At 42.1% G+C, this 19,366-nt stretch overlaps 1 protein-coding gene across 1 annotated transcript in view; it reads right to left on the reverse strand.

Moving 5' to 3' along the window:
* Positions 1-808: 808 nt before the first annotated feature.
* The window catches only part of RBM12 (RNA binding motif protein 12), a 60,812-nt gene continuing 42,254 nt past the window's right edge, over positions 809-19,366 (reverse strand). Inside the window, 11 exon segments of the mRNA XM_015408220.1 lie at positions 809-1,294; positions 2,844-3,080; positions 3,521-3,654; positions 4,870-4,921; positions 6,347-6,401; positions 6,806-6,939; positions 7,263-7,322; positions 7,413-7,499; positions 9,514-9,612; positions 13,164-13,253; positions 15,297-15,380. Of these exon segments, the coding sequence (XP_015263706.1) occupies positions 1,178-1,294; positions 2,844-3,080; positions 3,521-3,654; positions 4,870-4,921; positions 6,347-6,401; positions 6,806-6,939; positions 7,263-7,322; positions 7,413-7,499; positions 9,514-9,612; positions 13,164-13,253; positions 15,297-15,380 (1,149 nt within the window). The 3' untranslated portion in view covers positions 809-1,177.

Genomic DNA, 19,366 nt, shown 5'->3' on the forward strand with positions numbered 1-19,366 from the left:
CGCTCTTCCTCTAGGAAGGTGCATGGGCGCATGCGAACATAAAGGAAGCACTGTGTTTGGTGTGAGGGCCACTGGAAGGCGTCTTGGACCTGGAGATGGCCTTTTAAAGAAGCCCCAAAACTTGTCCCAACAAGGTGGCTTTTCCCTGCCATGAAGATGAAGAGAGAAGAGATTGGATTTATACCCCACCCTTCACTACCCAAGGGAGTCTCAGAGCGGCTTACAGTCTCCTTTCCCTTCCCCTCCCCACAACAGACACCCTGTGAGGTGGGTGGGGCTGAGAGAGCTCTTGACAGAAACGGCTCTTTTTCAAGAACAGCTCTTATCAGAACTATGGCTTGCCTAAGGTCATCCAGCCAGGTGCAAGTGGAGGAGTGGGGAATCAAACCCGGTTCTCCCAGATTAGAGTCCGCGCACTCAACCACGACACCAAACTGCCTTAAATATTGGCAGCAAGAGAACGTAGAGCTGACAGACTCCAGGTGGGGCCTGGAGATCTCCTGGAATTACAAATGGTCTCCAGACGACAGAGATCAGTTCCCCCAGAGAAAGTGGCTCTTTTGGAGGGTGGGCTTTCTAGGGCATTATGTGCCCCACTGAGCTCGCTCCCCAGGCTTCACCCCCCAAATCTCCAGGAATTACCCAGGTCAGAGTTGGCAACCCTGAGGGAGCTGTATAAACCACATGATGGCATCCTTCAGCTTTAATACCACTATTGACCTTCAGTCTACCTATGGATTCCACATTTTTATCTCATGCTCAGGGCACAGACAAAGTTCTTCCCTTTTCTGTGTGGTCTTCTAGGTAGGTCAGGCTGAGAGACAGTGATTGCCTCAAGGTCACTGAATGAACTTTGTGGCTGAGCTGGGAAATGCCCCCCCCCAAAAAAACCCTTATCAGCCTAATGGTTAACATGGCCTTGGTTGCACAGCATGTGCAAGTGTACAGAGTTCAGACATTTCTGGCCAGAGTAAGTGATCCAAGATTATCATTATTCTCCAAATAGCCAAGAACACTAATAATATATTGCCTGGAAATATACCTTTTCCTAATACATATGTAGATAACTTGAGATACAATACATTCCCAAAGGAATAGGACTAGTAATATGTTGATCAGAGAGTGGCAGATACAAGACTCTTCCTTTCCTTTGTAAATGAAAATAAAAGCCTTTGTTTTATGTTGGTTTTTCTGAAGGTAATTTCACAGGGATCAGGCCAACCATCTTGAAGTAGGACACCAGCTGCTTGGGAACTTCTGCCAAGACTGTCTGAGAAAGAGCCTCGCGAGGAGCCTGCAGAGGGGAAAGAAAGAAATCAGTGTTCTAAAACACATTCAGAAGCTCCTGTATCCTACATCCTACAATACAAGGAAAAACGGAAGGCAAGTAAGCCCTACCCCAAAGATTAGACGCACTGTGAAACATTCTTCTTTTTAATTTAAAAAGGGATGCAATAATAATTGTAAAGAAAACAGAAGTTGCTAATTTAAAGAAGTTCCAGGCAGTAAGTTTTGGTGATGCAAAGTGAGAGATAAGCTATCCAAATACTGTGGTCCTACCCAATGATTCCCTCTGTTGGAAAGTATAATATTCAGGTCTCTCATAGGCATTACAGGGTCCAAAAAAGAGAGAGAGAGAGAGGTATGGGGAGTTGCTTTAATGGAAAAACAGCTGGATTTGATGTCGTGAAAGGACCTCATTTATATTCCTTACTGAGCAATAGACAGAGTAGCTGGTGACACTAATATGCACAAAATGTTTCAGAAACAATTTGGACACTTTCCTAAGAGTTCTTTGATTTGAAACTGGAGCGTATGGTACAATACAGCAATATGGTAAGATGAGACTGGGAGGAAACAACGTTTTCCAAAGCTGGGCTTGGAAGTTATTTTAATCAACTTTTCACAGTGCTATTTAAAACATCTATGTCCTGCGCTTTGAAGCACTGCTCCTGAGACAAATCCCAATCGGATCTCAAACAATCAAAATATAAAATCTCAAACAATCAAAATATAAAATGTAAAATCATAAAACCAAATATAAAAAAGAGGTGCTGGAACTCTCAAAAGGGAAATGAAGTTTTCAATCTGTATACTGAAAACTTTTAAAACATTTTAATAAGAATTTTGATGAAGAGGTTCCAGAACTCTGATCTGGTGTGTTTCCCCAGAGAAAAAGCCCTGAAGCAATATAAAATACAACTAGAAGCATTCGTTTTCAAGCTTACCACAATTGCACACAAAAAAAGAAAAGAAAATTACCAGAATCACTAAAATGCTGAGAAAACAAGTATTTTTATCTCATGCCCAAAATTCAACAGGCTTGGTGCCAGGTGAACTGCGGTGGAGAGGGACTATCCCAATCTACAGGCTCTGATTCTCACCCAATTTGCTTCCACACACAGAACAAGCCTCAAATCCAGATCTCAGCGGTTAGGAAGTCTAAAATGGGAAGGGATGGTCTTTCAAACATCTTCTTCACAAGCTGGTGAGGGCTTTGCAGGTAATAACCAAAACTTTATATTCTGCCCAGAAACAAATCGGCAGCCAGGATAAATCTCTTAAAATTGGCCAGGTGCATTTCCTATTAAGTAAGGAATTTTACATAATAAGACTTTCAGCAGGCTGCAAAATACTAGAGCCTGAAGTAGAATTACCATTCCCAATTGGTTAAGAGATCCACTGTGTGTGTGTGTGGGGGGGGGGATGAGCTGCAAACTTTCTCCCCTCCCTCTTATTGTGTCATCCATGGTACAATGCTACACCTTCACTGACACTAAGCATGCTTAGCCATAGCAAGCTTTTCATCCAGAGTTTGCTCTAATTCAACACTCACAACTTACATTCTGGAATTTTCTGAAAGGCACAAACTGAACAATATCTCTTGCAGCCGGCTCTCCTGCCAAGGACTTTAGGACACCATCATCTCCATCCAGGAATTCCATGGCCTTAAACTCAGCACTGCCAACTCCAATAATAATAATAGACATGGGCAGTTTGGAGGCATTCACAATGGCTTGCCGGGTTTGGTCCAGATCGGTGATCTCCCCATCTGTGATTATCAGCAAGACGTAGTATTGCTGCAAGGAATTAGATCAGTCAGTGAAAGTTTAACTTCCAAATACAGTTAAAAATAACTGTAAACAAAGCTCTAGTGCTGGGAGAGTCACTGCAAGGACTGCAGGACAAGAAAGAGGACCCTGTTTTTTGTTTTTCTATTTGCTCATAGACGGATTTAGGTTGTGGTCACACACACTAAATAATCCACTTTCAATGCACTTTCCAACTGGATTTTTACTGTGTGAACTGGCAAAATTCAATTTGAAAGTGGACTGAAAGTGGATTGAAAGTGGATTATTTAGTGTTTATGAGATTGCAGCCTTAAAGTAGAAAACAAATATTAGTATTCTGGGTCTTGTAGCTTTGTCACAAAATCTTTTCCCTCAATCTCCATTATATAAAAGCCTCCATTATATAAAAGTAAAAGCATAAAAAAAGGGATTAAAGTGAACAGACTCACAGAAGCAGTATTTTGCTGAGCAGAGTCAGTGGCAAACCTAGCAACGTGGTTTATGATTGGAGAAAAGTTTGTTGGCCCATAGAGACGAACTCGTGGTAGAGCCTGGCGATAGGCATCCACAAGTCCTTGGATTCCTGAAATGTGAAACAGCAAGAATTACTACATGATATTTGGATATTTGTGCACGTGAATGCTGCTTAAATATGGCATTGCTGCAAAAGAATCAAAAGAATCACAGCTGACTTATGGCGATCGGTGAGGTTTTCAGGGCAAGAGATGTTCAGACATGGTTTGCCATTGCCTGCCTCTGCGTCATGACCCTGGACTTCCTTGGTGATCTCCCATTGAACTTTCTAACTAGGGCCAACCCTGCTTAGCTTCTGAGATCTGATGATATCTGGCGAGCCTGGGCTATCCAGATCAGGGCTCAAGAAAGGAGAAGCAATCTCTGTCTTTATTACTCATCTCCATTCAGGCTCCGACATGATATCTGGGAAATAATGCACTTTGGCAACAATCCTATGCAGGTATACGAAAATGTACGCCCTACTATATTCACTGCAGCTGACTCCCAGAAAAGAATTCTTAGGCCTACAGCCTTTGTGTCTCAAAACACACTACTCATGAATGCTAACAGCTATAGTGCTGCTTTACTAGCAATGCCACTATAAACAGCAACACTGGGGAAGCCCAATCTACTTTAATTAATAAGGACAGACCACAAAGCTCTTTCCCAGCTTTCATAATTAACCATTCTAACCCACATGTTTTGTATAACTAACATGAGCCTTATATGTACAAAACAATCCTATTTTTAAGAAACCAAATGGTTCTTGGGAAGGGGAAGATAGGAATGCTCCCTCTGGTGCAGAAGCAGAAGGATACTTGGAAGACACAAGCCCCAACTATAAGTCTTGGCTACGTCAGGCAATACATATTCCTGACTTTCTTCATGTCAGCTAATCTCTGTTCCTCTACCTACACCCTTTCTCATGCTCTTTATCTCTTTTTGGTAATACTGTAACAGTTTCAATTTTTAGTGTCCTCTGTCCTAATTTATCTAACCAGGTTTGGGCTGATGAAAAAAGGAGATGGGGAGGGGGGCTCCTCCTGTGGCCATCAAAAAGGCTGTCCTGGGAATCATGGGGGCTGTATGGATAAAGGACACATGGGACAGCTGTAGTAAGGTGAGGAGAACTGGGCAAGATTGACCAAAAAAGATGGCTGGATCCAACCCTTAGACTGCCCCCCCCGACAGAATCTCTTAAAAGAACCACAGTTCCATTTGTATATTAAGATAATGCCACGTAACTCACTATTTATAAAAAAAATCTTGTTACTGAACTGACCTTGACAATAAGGATTTGTAGGATTAAAGTTCAGTGCAAATTCATGTGATACCTGAGGAAATCATCAAATCAGCTGCAGTCAGATATAACCAAAACACTTAAAAATAAATATGCAACATAAAAAGAAGCAACAGAACACCTCTTGTAAACACCTTCAGTTCTCAGTGGGAGGTAAACCAGTTACAGCATACAAACAGCCCCTTAACTTAAAGAGGCTTCAGGATCATGGTGTGATCACATCAAGACATGAGCTCAGGCAACAGAACAAAGTGCCAGTTGTGCCCACTGATCAACATAATGAAATAAAAACTGGGAACGCTGTGGGTAACACTAGAATAAACAACGCAACACCACGTAAAAACAACCTGTTGTATTCTATATTGAAATCATTCTAACAAGTAACACATATAATCATATGCTGTGCTTTACAAGTGATATTGCAGTCTATCCATAAGCAGAAAGGGCTGGTTTGCGAGAAACAATAAACAGCCATAAACTGGTCAAAGTTCAAAAAAGCCTATTGAGGATGAATGCTTTAGCCACCCTGGTCATTCCATCAGAGATCTCTGAGCAGAGAATAAGTGGAAGAGAAACAGGAATTTATCCAGAAATCTGACTAAATTAATTATGGCCCCGGTCACACGGAGCATTAGGCACGCTAGAGAGACGGAAGATAGGCGGATTTTCCGGGCGTGATCTCACCGCCACATCTGGGAAGCGTAGAGCTCCCGTGGCGCACCTGAGGCTTCCCGCCGAAGATGCGGGGTAAAAAACTAGTACCTCGGAGGTACTAGTTTCCGGAAACCGCGGGGCAAGGGCGGGCGTCTGATCGCGTTTCCGGTGTTAGTTCCGACGCCTGCCCATGTCCCCTCGCAAAAAGGTTTTTTTCCCCCAAGTCTCCATGGATGCGCACAAGCACCCAACAGAGCATGCGCATATTTCAGTTAAAAAAAACAAAACAACACAACCCCGTTTGCCGCGCCGCTCCGCTTCCTTGCCACGTCATGTGATCGGCACCTCCCCCCTAACCACGGGAGCTCGACGGGACCTCAACCCGATGCCTGATCGCACAGTCGCGCATTAGATTGCTTCAGGGCAAACAGCCACGCCTCCCCCCCCCCCCCCCATTTCCTGCCCGTGTGGCCGAGGCCTATGATGACCTAACAGGGATTACAGTTTTCTTCTTACACTATAACGGCTGAGTAACTTTTTTTTTGTATCTTTGACTTTTTCATGTATTATCTTTATTGATCAATGCTCCTTTCAAAGTTTGTTCCTGTCTAAATATTCCATCAACTGATTTCCCTAGCTTGTAGCTAACAGTTCCACTTGTCTCTGTTGATGAGATATTACACACTTTAAATTAAAAAACTAGACCAGACTTAAAGGTGCACGGGAGTCTTACTACTGCTTTCTGTAACGGCTAAGATGGCCACTCCTAAATAACAATTAAAAATATGTGTATTAAGAAACCTACCTTCCAGTCTGGAGGAACCTGAGCACCAAACCCAAAGGCAGGGAACAATTTGTCTCTGAAAAAAGGAGGGGGGGGGGAGATCAGCTATGTTATCTTCATTTTGTTTTCAGTGCAGATTCAGTAAAATGAACGCAAATTAAATTCTGCTGCTGTATTTTTGGCTCTTTCGTCAGGAAGAACTTGCATTCCTGAGTCACCACCAATCCATGGGAAAGACTGGCAGCTATTAAAATAGGAATGCCTGCAGCTTCTACATAGTGATTCAGAATCAGAAACAGTCCTTTATTTTCAAGAACAGCAAACAAAAGAACTACAGTCTATTGCATGCAGGACTCAATTATAGTATAGTCAGCTATAAGATATTAAGGTCAATAGGACAAAGCAATACATAGCACAACTCATAGCCTACAACTGTGTTGGAAGTTCATAGCTGGATCAACTAAATGTGACTTGACATACGTATCATAATCCTGGATCACGTTCCCCACAGTCCAGATGGCGGTAAGATATTCATTTATCCCATTTGGACTGATGTAGTGAAGAGAATCAGGAGACTTTGGATCACCATTGGAGCCAGTGAAATCTATACCCACCTGAACAAAGGGAAAAAAATAAAGAACACAAGGAAGTAAAGAAACCATTTTTTCCAGAAAAGGATGAGCAAAGAAAGACCATTACTCAATTTAAGAACATAAGAGAAGCCAATGTTGGATCAGGCCAACGGCCCATCCAGTCCAACACTCTGTCACACAGTGGCTAAAAATACCAGGTGCCATCAGGAGGTCCACCAGTGGGGCAAGGACACTAGAAGCTTTTGTCCATTATAAGTAACTATGGCCCTTCCATTGGAACAGAGGAATGCTTCAACTGTGGTCTTAAATTAGAAAAAAGACATGTAAATATATGACTAACTCACAGTGAAATTAATCTGGCAGCCTCCCATGATGTAGTCCAGGAAAGAGTATTCTGTTTCAATCTAAAAAAAACAAACCCCAAAACAATAACTATTACAATTTCTTCCCCACAGTGATAGAATAACCAGCTCCCTTGCAAGAAGTGTTTTTACCTTGCAAGATTTCACCCTAACAATGCCAGAATTCTTGTAGCTCTTTTTCTTTCTCTTCTTTTCAGGGTGAATACACTCAAATTCTACCTATAGGGGGAAAACATATAACAGAAAAATTGCTGAGCTAAGACTTTATATTGTCAATAAACGCCACGGTATTACTTTTGCTAAGCTTCAACAATTAGGGGAGAAAAGGTAACCCTTTCTAGGTGCAAAAGTAAAACTATTTTAACTTCTTTACCATTTACTCTTCACCAAATGTATATGCCAACAGACTGCAATGTGTCACAGAAAACAGATCTATGCATGCAACAGCAACACAAATATACTGGGGATTTTATGTAAAGATTCATTTTAATTTACTAGAAATTAATTTTTGGCAACCTAGGATTATTTTTCTGGGATTATCTAAATTGATTAGAAAACTGCTCTATGCCCAGTATGTTAACAGCCATTAGGATACTAGTGGCTAAATACTGTGGATTTTTATAAACATACCTAGTATTTTAGGATATTGTTGTTGTTGTTCAGTCGCACAGTCAAGTCCGACTCTTCGCGACCCCATGGACCAGATCACGCCAGGCCTTCCTGTCTTCCGCCGTACTCTGAAGTTTGCTCAATTTCATAGAATTTCTATGACACTGTCTAACCATTTTATTTGGACCCATATAGCTCTCCTCCAGGCCAAAAAACAAAACCCACCTTTCTTAAGTCTTGTTCCACTAGGGCACTTAACTCAAATGATTAGGTCCTGTTACGCCAATCGCTTATTTATAGCAGATGGCTAACTAAATTTTTAACGTGAGTTCTAGCCAGTCATCTGGAAAGTGCAGGTCTGACAGTCATCTGGAAAGTGCTGCAATTCCTATGACAGTCACTAGTGTGTTAGACATAATGAGTGTGGTTTTTTTATTCAGATGTATATCCTAACCTATCCCAACCTATTCAGAGGATGGCGGAAGACCTGCACAAAACCTAATGTCTTTTTTACAATGAGATTAAGGACTAAAAAGAAAACACCTGTATTCTTTGATTCAGTCACTAACATGAGATTAAAAATTACATGAGAATATACCTGTTTTCACCATTAAAAGGTGGACCTGCTACCTGCAGGTTTAGCAGTATTGTGAAACCAAACAATTTTTTTTACTTAAAAATATACAACCAGGTAAGGACAGCAACGTACTTTACTATTGGGGGAGAGTGGGATATAAATCGAATAAAATAATAATAATGTTCTGTGGCACAGGACAAGATATTCATCTGAGGAAATACCCTAGGTCAAAAGAGCGATAAGATAAAAATCAAGACAGACTTGTTCTGTGGACAGAGTAGAATCTGTCTTAAGCGTCTACTGGACAGACAGACCACCCACCACAATGCATACACAAAATTTTGATCACTACTGGGCAGAAAAAAATCTGCATCAATGCATGGAATTTGGACCTACAATAGTGAGCACCAAATTTGCCATGCAACTCAAACACCTGCTAATTTTCTCTTCTGAGACATGCTAGACTAGTGTGCACGTGACTTGGCATATTACTCTCCTATTCTATTTCCATAACTGCTGGTACACGGAATATGAACTAAGACATGTAAAATGTCTTTGGAAGGAACAACTGCACTCAAATCCTTTGGGGAACTATACAACACAGAATGCTATTTATTGACTATGTGAATCAATAGAGAAATGAACGTGAATGGAATTTGCTAGAAAATCTTTACAATAAGCAATGGCAATAAGCAATAAGCCTGTGGGCAGCTCTGGAACTCTGACACAAGGTGGCAGGCACAGCCACAAAATGGCTGCCACAGGAGGTGGAGCCACGCACACACCCAGAGGAAGTCCAAGTGCAGGGAATATGAGGGGTAACTTAAGAAATGCACTGGGAAAGAGGAGAATACCAATGCAGCTGCCAGTGAAGCAGTGTTAATTTATTCTGCAAGGGCAATAAAAAGATGCTTTGAGCAAGAGCCTCACCTGACTCCACCCACTTTCTAAACATACTTGGTGGTGTCAGCAGGCACTATGATGCCCAGAGGCACCATGTTGCCCCCCCCCCCACTCTAATGAATAAAAGGAAAAGGAAAAGCTCACCGGAGAGCTGCCACCTGCCTTCTGTAGTTGGGATAGGTTAGTTTCAAAACTGCCTATCAAATCATGTGACCCATCACTATCATAATCTGTACAGTGCACCTGAAAGGAAAGAAACAGTAGGAAATGGACAAAGAGAATTTTACAATGAGAAATACTGCTGCTCACCACTTGATCTCTTGTTTCCAACAGCTTTGCAGTGATGCATGTGAATTCCCCTATTAAATCTGAACTGCTGCTGTCATCCATATCACTAACTGATACCTGATAGCAAGAGAGATACCCAAATATGAGTCCTTGAAGAGAGGTAGAGGTACTCACCTGTCTAGTCTGCAATGAAACAGTAATTCATATGCAAACAAGATAGACAATGGAGAAAAGTCTACTCCAAGGCTAAAGTGAGAGATAATTCAGTTGTAGAAAATAAAGCACTCAACTGAAACACAGAAGCACAAACTAAGCCTTGAGTGTGCCCTTTGTAAAAAGAATTTTTAGGGAGAAGTTGTAGGAACTATAAGATAGCACACAAAAACCCCCACCAAAAGCAAACAGGAGCCTTAACATGGAAATATGTTAAGACTAAACTATATAATCCAAAATTCTAATTTGTTTCAAGAACTTTGCATGGACAGGCATTCCTGAAAAGATCCATGCATGCATAAAACTGCAAAGCTCATATTCAAAAGCCAAATGAAATGTGACCTGAGTGTCTATACTAAGTCACTGAATTAGTGTGAAGTGTTAGGAATAGAAGGAATATTGGACTCAACAACACTGCTGTGGATCTGGGGCTCAAGAAATTTGAATGATGGTTGCACATTAACTAAAGGCATCATTAACTACTCTGTTGTACTCGCTCACCTGCAACACAATGAAAATGCAACAGACTGGATTTAACCTTTCCATGAACAGAGTGAGTGTGCAGAAGGGATCTACTACCTACTTCTTCTCAGTTAAGCTCAAACCATTTCTTAGGCTCAGGGGACTCTCAAGCAAACCTAGGATGCCAGCTGGGCACTGTGGCAAGAGGAAATTGCCAGGTATTACTCCACACAAGCAAGCTTTTGTTTCTTTCATGCAAAAGGGGTTGACTTCCTCCTTCCTTCTAAATAAATTTTCTTGGATGCAGTGGAAGTCCTATTAATATCTATACAGCCAACATTCCGTGAAGCAGGATTAGGACTGCAATCCTCTAGGTAAAAACACACACAAGCCAATAGTGTGCATCTTACATAGTCACTATGAAATACTAGTAAAAAACCCAAGCCTTTCAGCACAAATGAGGGAAAAAACCTACGGCTTCCTCACCAAATGTAAGTAAAATGCGATCCTGGTCATCCCTTGAAAATCCATGCACCCATCAAACTGGTGACAAGAAAATTGCCAAGCTGCAGATCTGATTAACCCAGACAGGAGGTACACCCCATGAGTTAACAGTTAGGCCTTTTAGTCCCACAATCACATAACTAACAAACCAGCATCACTCTTGTCCTGCATGGATTTACTTTCAGTTTTCCGAGAGTCAGTGCATCACAAAACTAAAGCAATCCCACTCAAAAGACTGTCATGCCTGTGTCCCCTGAGACAAGAAACAAAAGTTGGTGGTTGTCCGTTCACTAATTGATGATTCATAAGAACATAAGAGATGCCAATGTTGGATCAGGCCAAAGGCCCATCTAGTCCAACACTCTGTATCACACAGTGCCATCAGGAGGTCCACCAGTGGGGCCAGGACATTAGAAGCCCTCTCACTGTTGGCCCCCCTAAGCACCAAGATGACAGAGCATCACTTGCCCCAGAGTCCCTATCTATACCTTGTGGCTAATAGCCACTGATGGACCTCTGCTCCATATGCTTATCTAATTCCTTTTTGAAGCCGTCCATGCTTGTAGCCGCCACCACTTCCTGTGGCAGTGAATTCCAAGTGTTAATCACTCTTTGGGTGAAGAAGTACTTCCTTTTATCCGTTCTAACCCGACCGCTCAGCAATTTCATGGAGTGCCCACGAGTTCTTGTATTGTGAGAAACGGAGAAAAGTACCTCTTTCTCTACCTGCTCTTTCCCATGCATAATCTTATAAACCTCAATCATGTCACCCCTCAGTCGTCGTTTCTCCAAGCTAAAGAGCCCTAAGCGCCTTAACCTTTCCTCATAGGGAAAGTGTTCAGTTGAAACTTCTGTACTTCAGCCAGCCCAGAGTTCAAGTATGGAGGAAGACAGAAAAAAACTCCCGAAAAACCTGGGCAGAAGTCACAGAATCTATCACTACCCTCTGGGAATGTCCAGATAGGTAAGAGGTACAGCCACCTTACAGGAAGATCCATTTTCGCCTGCCAGAGTTGTGCTACAACACTCTGCAATTCCATCTAGCTTACTGGGTTCATATTTCTTCTGTCGGCCCAGTGCAATCTGTTCCACCACATCCAAGACACAATCTGATCCAAACTCACTTAAAAGCCAAATCACCCAGCCACACTTAAAAGGGAAGGTATGAACAAACAGCTGAAAGGATCCTCAATATTCATTTTTTCCCCTGATCATGAGAAGCAATTTGCCCTTAGAGGAAGCTCGACATCTTTGCTTTCCTCAAGGGAACCTAACACTCTGTTTCAGATATATGACCCAGATTCTCCTAAGTAGCCTTAACTAATCAGGATATGCAGCCCATGAAGCAACTGCCACCTCTCCAAGTGCCTTTCAAGATCAAGGGAATGGATCCCTATAGACTTCTTCTGTTGACCAGGTGGTGGTGGTGGGGGGGGCAGCTGAATAAAGTCAAAGCTTCTTTCCTTATTTTCACTTAAGGTTCTTCTAAGACTTTACTGAAAGTATGAACTTATACAGAACATTGCACAGTATATTAGAAGACAATATTTGTGAACATCAACTAATTAAGATTATTAGGCAACTGAACAAGTTGCTCTGAGGTAAAATAAGAAAAAAAGAAGTGGAAGTATACCACTGTACTTTAGATTTTTTGGGGGGTATGAAAATTCTGTTTCTGTGAATTAGGCCACAAAAATCTTAATTTTTCCAAACCAATCAGGGGCCTCCAAATGACATTCTAGAACACTCAGGTCATATTTTCAAGCTGCCTCTCAGAACCAACAATGCTACAAGACTTACTTTGGAAAACACGAGGTGATATTTGAGCCTTCATGATCTTGGTCTTCAAGAAAAACACATTTCTTAAGAGTGTAGGATTGCATTTTGGAAGCTAGTAAACAATGTTACTTTCAGACGGGTGTTGTTAGCAGTGAATATACAGAAGCAGCGTGATCTAGACTGAAATCCAGCTACAGTCAAATTCTCAGAAACTCAAATAAAAAGAAGAAGGCTCCTGCTTGGTTAAGTGAAGAATGTAAAGAATGCTTGATAGTACTACTATTCCCAGCATTATCAGTCTACTACAACATAAGCAACATATTTCTCGGAAACAAAGGGGTAATGGGAAAAGGGGGAACTTACACTCTTATCAAATAGCTGAATAGAAAAATAATGCAAAACCAATTTGTGCTTTAGATATATATTTACAGCTTGGTATTATTTATCATTTGATTTAGAACCAAACCAAATTGCAACTAAAAGGTTTTGAATTTACATTTCCTAACTTGTCTTAAAAAGCACTGCAAAAATTGAATAATCACTATCACCTTGATTGGTGTATTGAAATCACCACTACAAAATGTCTGCAAAGGGACACTGAACTTTCGCCAGCAAGGATTTAAGTTGTTCTTGATCACCTACAAAATAAAATAAAAATCCCAACATCAGTCAAGCTTGACATAATATAATTCCTACAACACAGATTGCAAAAGGCACACCAGTCCTCTGTACAGAACCTTTGTTGTTAAATCACCATTTTCCATGAGTACTTTATGACAAATGTACACTCTCAGCTGGCAACTTCCCCCCTTCTAGGTCTGTAGTAAGAGCAGCGAAACTGGTAAAGTCACCCCCCTTGTGCTGGTAGAAGCGAAGTACCTTTCACTGGCAGAAAACCGGGTTTAGATCTAAACATGTACCATTAATCCATTTCAACTGATGACTGAGCCTAAGAAAAAACTTTGGTTGCTAGATCAACTTAATAGCTGCAGCAGTTCCAGATTTGTGAGCTCCTTCCAGATATCCCTGTTGGCTTGTTCAGCTATGAGGAATTGGCATAATCTTTTACCTTCTATAGCTGTAAGCCAAGTAAGTGTTCCCAAGTTCACCGTATCTGCTCTCTTATAAGTAATCAGAAGCACTAAATTTGTGAGCAAAACTTGAAAGAGAAGACATTGGAAGGCCAAACATAAGAATGCTGCTGGGATCAGACCAACATCCAGTTTTCAACAACTGTCACCCACATGCCTCCAAAGAGGCACACATTCAGGTCAGAAAGTTAACAGCCCTCACATGATATATGCCCATGGACTCTGGTATAGGATTGCCAACCTCCAGGTAGCACCTGGAGCTCTCATGCTATTACAATTGATCTCCAGATGAGCAAGACCAGTTCCCCTGGAGAAAATGGCTGCTTTGGAGGGTGGACTTGACAGTATTTGATATATTACTGGCAAGCTGTCAGTCAGTCATGAACAGCAGTTAGATCTAACTGATCTAAAGTGACAGTCAGGAGTCAGGTGACAGCCAGATTGCATCATATTCTGGAACAGTCACCATGAGTCAGCTAAATGTAATTGCTATGTCCTGATTGGTCAGTGTACATATATATTGTGACTTGTACTGTGCTACACATCTCTTTTGTGCGATCATTTGTCTGCGTAGCACCTTGTCAGTTTGAACAGTGATTTGATTCCGAAGGACTGTATATATGTTCCAGTGTCCAGTGTAAATACTCTGTATATAATGAAACAGAGTCTCTGCTATTTTTCGGCGTTTCAAACTACCGTCAGGACTCTATGGCATCATACCCTGCTGAGGTCCCTCCCCTCCCCAAACCCTGCCCTCTCCAGGCTCCACCCCCCCCCAAATCTCCAGGTATTTCCCAACCCAGAGCTGGGAACCCTACTCTGGTATTCAATGGGATATTTCTCAAACAGGTTCCATTTAGTCCTCAGAACTATTACTTAGTTATTATGTTCTTTTATCCATTCTGAATCTACTGCTGTAATTTCACTGAGTGACCCCCTCCCCAGCTCTAAAATGAGAGAGGGGACAATCACCACCTGCTTTTTCTGTACTGTTCTATACCATTCATAATTTTAGCATCCTCCCTGATGTTTCTTCTCAGTTGCATTTTTTAAACAAAGCAGCCCCAAATTTTTAAGCCTTTCCTCATAGAAAAAGGTGCTGAAATCCACTGATTGTTTAGTTATTTCTTATCCCTGCCCTTTCCAGTGCAACAATACCCTTTTTGAGATGGAGCAATCCAAACTTCCGACAACAATCCAAGTGAAGCCATATTGTAATGCTATACAGAAGTATAAATTTGAGAGGAGAAGCAAGAAAACAGCATTGAAAAGGCAATCTGAGAAATAAAGAGTAGTGCTGTCGTTTGATAAGAATAGGTGAATTTGATAGCTGTTACAAAGCTGGGAAGGTTTTGTAACTGAGAAAATATGAGAAGAAAGAAGAAATTTAACACTCAATTTGTGTGTTATGGATCGGGGGGGAATGAAATTATCAGCTAAAAGAGAATGACTAAGGGAGGCAGGAGAAGCAGCAGAAACTCAATTTTTAGCCATTCAAAAATACGTATTATACACTCACACATCCTCCCTCCCTATTTAGATATAACAGTTCATCATATACAAAAGGTTAAATCTCTGTGGAAATCCTACCTCTGAGCGGTAGACGAGCTGCCATTTCCCACTATCGCTCTGTTTATAAAACTCCAAAAATGGATCAGATTTGCCCAGAAAATCCTGTATGGAAAAAAGTGCCTCATTCTTTAGTCAAACAATAGGTCAGAAGAAAGTATAACTATGATTTCTTGAATACATACTTTTACTTATTCCTACAAGCAAAACATTCCAACACATTTTAATTGCTTAGTGAACAGCTCATTTCTGTTTGTCGAGCTCTGGGGTGCCCCCAGGCATTGTAAGCCCACCTGCCGTGTTGGCGGAGGATGTAGGAGGGAAGCAAGTGCCTCAGACGTGGAAGGGCCGGGGAGTTGCGTCACTCCTTGAGTCTTCTTCCTCGGGGTCAACAGCCACCTTCTCGACTCTCTCGCTTGTCTAGCCAGACACCTCCGATATCCTTCCCGGCACTCTCCAGCTTCCCTCCTTTTATTCTTCCTCCTCCCCTTAGTGACACCCCCTTGTCCTTCACCAGCAACTCTACTGCTTCCTTAACCTGCCCATCACCTTTTCCCTCATCCCTATGGTGAGTTCCTCCCCTAGTCCCGCCCTCTTGCAACTCTCCGTGTCTTTCATCCTGAGCCTGGGCATGCAGGGACTGCTGCGGCGTCTTCAAACTCTTTCTCTGGGGTAAGGCCTGGCTTCTCCAGCTGTCCCGCCCTCGAAATCGGGCACGTCCCCCTTGCGTTGGTGGCCGAGGAAAGGAGTCCATCTCAGACCATTTCTCCAGCCCCGTCTCTTCTTTTATCCTCCTTCCTTGGGGTCTCCGCCGCCGCGGAGGGAGTGGGGTGGGGTCCCCAGGGCCTTCTAGTTGTTCACCTGCGCTTCCTCCTATATCTCGGTGTCTGCAACCTTCGTCACCCCCCGAACCCTCTACACAGGGAGATCTGGCTTCTGGGGTTCACTGAAAGTCCGGTGCGGGTTGCGCCAGTCCCGCTGCAGCGGCCTGGGAGGCCGCGGAGGAACCCGTGGCGGGACACTGTTTTATACTCGTCATTTTAAATTGCAATTATATTCAGAACTTCTTCATTTGAAGATCAAGTCCCAAAGTGGGACCCTACAACTAATAGCCACTCTCAACTAAGGGAAGGTATGAAGTGCATTATATACTAAAACCCAGTTCTGTGGGAAGCATGTAAACCAGAGAAACACCACTTTATAAAGCCGTCTACACATACTTCTCACGTTCAAATATATCTACTTCTTTCTTTGAAAGCGTCAGATAATTCCCTTCTCTTCCAGATCCTTAATCTGCTCATTTATTGCCACTTCCACTGTTATGGTCTACTCTACACATAAGCAGAATGAGGTGACAGAATAGATTATGCCCACTAAAGATACTTCAGGTAAGAAATTACTTTTTTTACAAATTTCATGTTAGTGATTTCCTAAGTAAAAAGCCTAGCACAGAATGCAAAGTGTTAGTCTAGAACCTGTCCCCCTGACATGCTATTTGGTTATTTATGGGGATTTTTTTTTATGGAGGAGCCTTAAAAATGTAACCACCCAACCTGCTGATTAAAGTGGTACATCCTGTTTTATAATTTCATTCTGCTGTATGTCTAGGCCAGGCTTAATGCAACCCTTTGTTGTTCAGTCGCACAGTCGAGTCCGACTCTTTGCGACCCCATGGACCAGCTCCCTCCAGGCCTTCCGGTCTTCCGCCATCCTCTGAAGTTTGCTCAACTTCATGTTCGCTGCATCGATGACACTGTCTAACCATCTCATCCTTTGCCGTCCCCGTCTTCTTTGACCTTCAATCTTTCCCAGCATCAGGGTCTTCTCCAGTGAGTGCTCCCTTCTCATTTGGTGGCCAAAGTATTTTAGCTTCAGTTTCATTATCTGGCCTTCCAGGGAACAGTCAGGGTTGATTTCTTTGAGGATTGACTGATTTGTTCTTCTTGCAGTCCAAGGGACTCTCAAGAGTCTTCTCCAGCACCATAGTTCAAAAGAATCTATTCTTCTGCGCTCGGCCTTCCTTATAGTCCAACTCTCGCAGCCATACATGACTACTGGGAATACCATTCCCAGTAGTCATGTATGACTGCGACTTTTGTATGGCAGGGTGATGTCTCTACTTTTTATCATGCTGTTTAGGTTCGCCATCGCTTTCCTCCCAAGGAGCAGGCGTCTTTTAATTTCATGACTGCTGTCACAGTCTGCGGTGATCTGGGATCCCAGGAACGTGAAGTCTGTCACTACTTCCACGACTTCCCCTTCTATTTGCCAAGGAGTCATGGGGCCGGATGCCATGATCTTAGTTTTTTTGATGTTGAGCTTCAAGCCCACTTTTGCGCTCTCCTCTTTTACCCTGAGCAAGAGGCTCTTGAGGTCCTCTTCACTTTCTGCCATCAGAGTGGTATCGTCTGCATATCTGAGGTTGTTGATCTTTTCCCCCGCAATCTTAATTCCTGCTTGTGATTCATCTAGGCCAGCATTTCGCATGATGTACTCTGCATATATATTAAATAAGCAAGGCGACAATATACATCCTTGTCGTACTCCTTTTCCTATGCGAAACCAATCAGTTGTTCCATATCCGGTTCTAACTGTCGCTTCTTGGCCCTTATACAGGTTTCTCAAGAGACATGTGAGGTGGTCTGGTACTCCCATCTCTTTAAGGACCTGCCATAGTTTGTTGTGATCCACACAGTCAAAGGCTTTAGCATAGTCAATGAAGCAGAAGTAGATCTTTTTCTGGTACTCTCTTGCTTTCTCCATAATCCAGCGAATGTTGGAAATTTGATCTCTAGTTCCTCTACCTCTTCGAAACCCAGCTTGTACTTCTGGCAGTTCTCTATCCACGTACTGTTGAAGCCTAGCTTGTAGGATCTTGAGCATGACCTTGCTAGCGTGTGATATGAGTGCAATTGTGCGATAGTTTGAGCATTCCTTGGCATTGCCCTTCTTTGGGATTGGAATGTATACTGACCTTTTCCAATCCTGTGGCCACTGTTGCGTTTTCCAAATTTGCTGGCAAATTGAGTGCAGCACTTTAACAGCATCATCTTCTAAGACTTTGAATAGCTCAGCTGGAATACCATCACCTCCACTAGCTTTGTTGTTAGTAATGCTTTCTAAGGCCCATTTAACTTCACATTCCAGGACGTCTGGCTCGAGGTCAGCAACCCTATATGCCCAGAAACCTAATAACATCGCTATGGTTACATCCCCTTTCATTTCTACCACTCCTAGTTTAACAATTCACAATATAAGTTGTCTTTTCTTGTACTTGAAACTGTTTTTAAAATTAGGTCTACATTGCCTATCTTATCCTAGCCTTGACACAACCATCGCTCTCCTTGGCAAAGCACCTGAAACTCATCTTACAAATACAACACTACATATTCAGATTCTTGTTGATATCACCAATGGCTGTCTAAAAGAGAACTAATGCAACACTGACAAGAACTAAGGTACATGGTCTAAATTTAATCCTCAGATTTAAGATTAACTGAGAAGGCCTTGATGTGCATTCCTGTATATAGAAAGGCCAGACCAACCACCACTCAAAGAACAGCCTTCTTCATTGTTGCCCCAGATCTGTGTAACAGCCTACTTTTTGGTGTATGCCAAACTCCTTTGGTTCTATTTCCTAAATCTAAAAATATTTCCTTTCCAACTGGTTAACCTTTGGCCCAACTCCTTGCAGATCCGGCTTTTAATATCTATGTTTTGCAAGCTATTGTTTATTTTATTATGTTTCTGTTTTAAATTTATAACCTTGTTGTATACCACACTATTATATGGCTGTGAGCTGGTGTGGTATGGTGGTCTGAATGGCAGACTATGAGTAGGGAGACCCGGGTTCAGATCTGCACCCAGACATGAAGCTCATTAAGTAGATCTTGGGAGAATAACTCTCAGCCTAACTTGCCTCACAGGACTGCTGTGAGGATAAAACTGATAAAGGGATAACTAGATTATTTCCTTGGCATGTTTATCATATACACCACTTTGAGATTATCTAGAAAGCAGCTTAGAAATATTTATCAGTAAGATTTTGGTGTTTTTTTTAAATAACAGGATATAAAACCATAATGTCACAA

Source organism: Gekko japonicus, unplaced genomic scaffold (genome assembly GCF_001447785.1).
Source record: "Gekko japonicus isolate JY-2015 unplaced genomic scaffold, Gekko_japonicus_V1.1 scaffold211, whole genome shotgun sequence".
NCBI lineage: Eukaryota > Metazoa > Chordata > Lepidosauria > Squamata > Gekkonidae > Gekko > Gekko japonicus.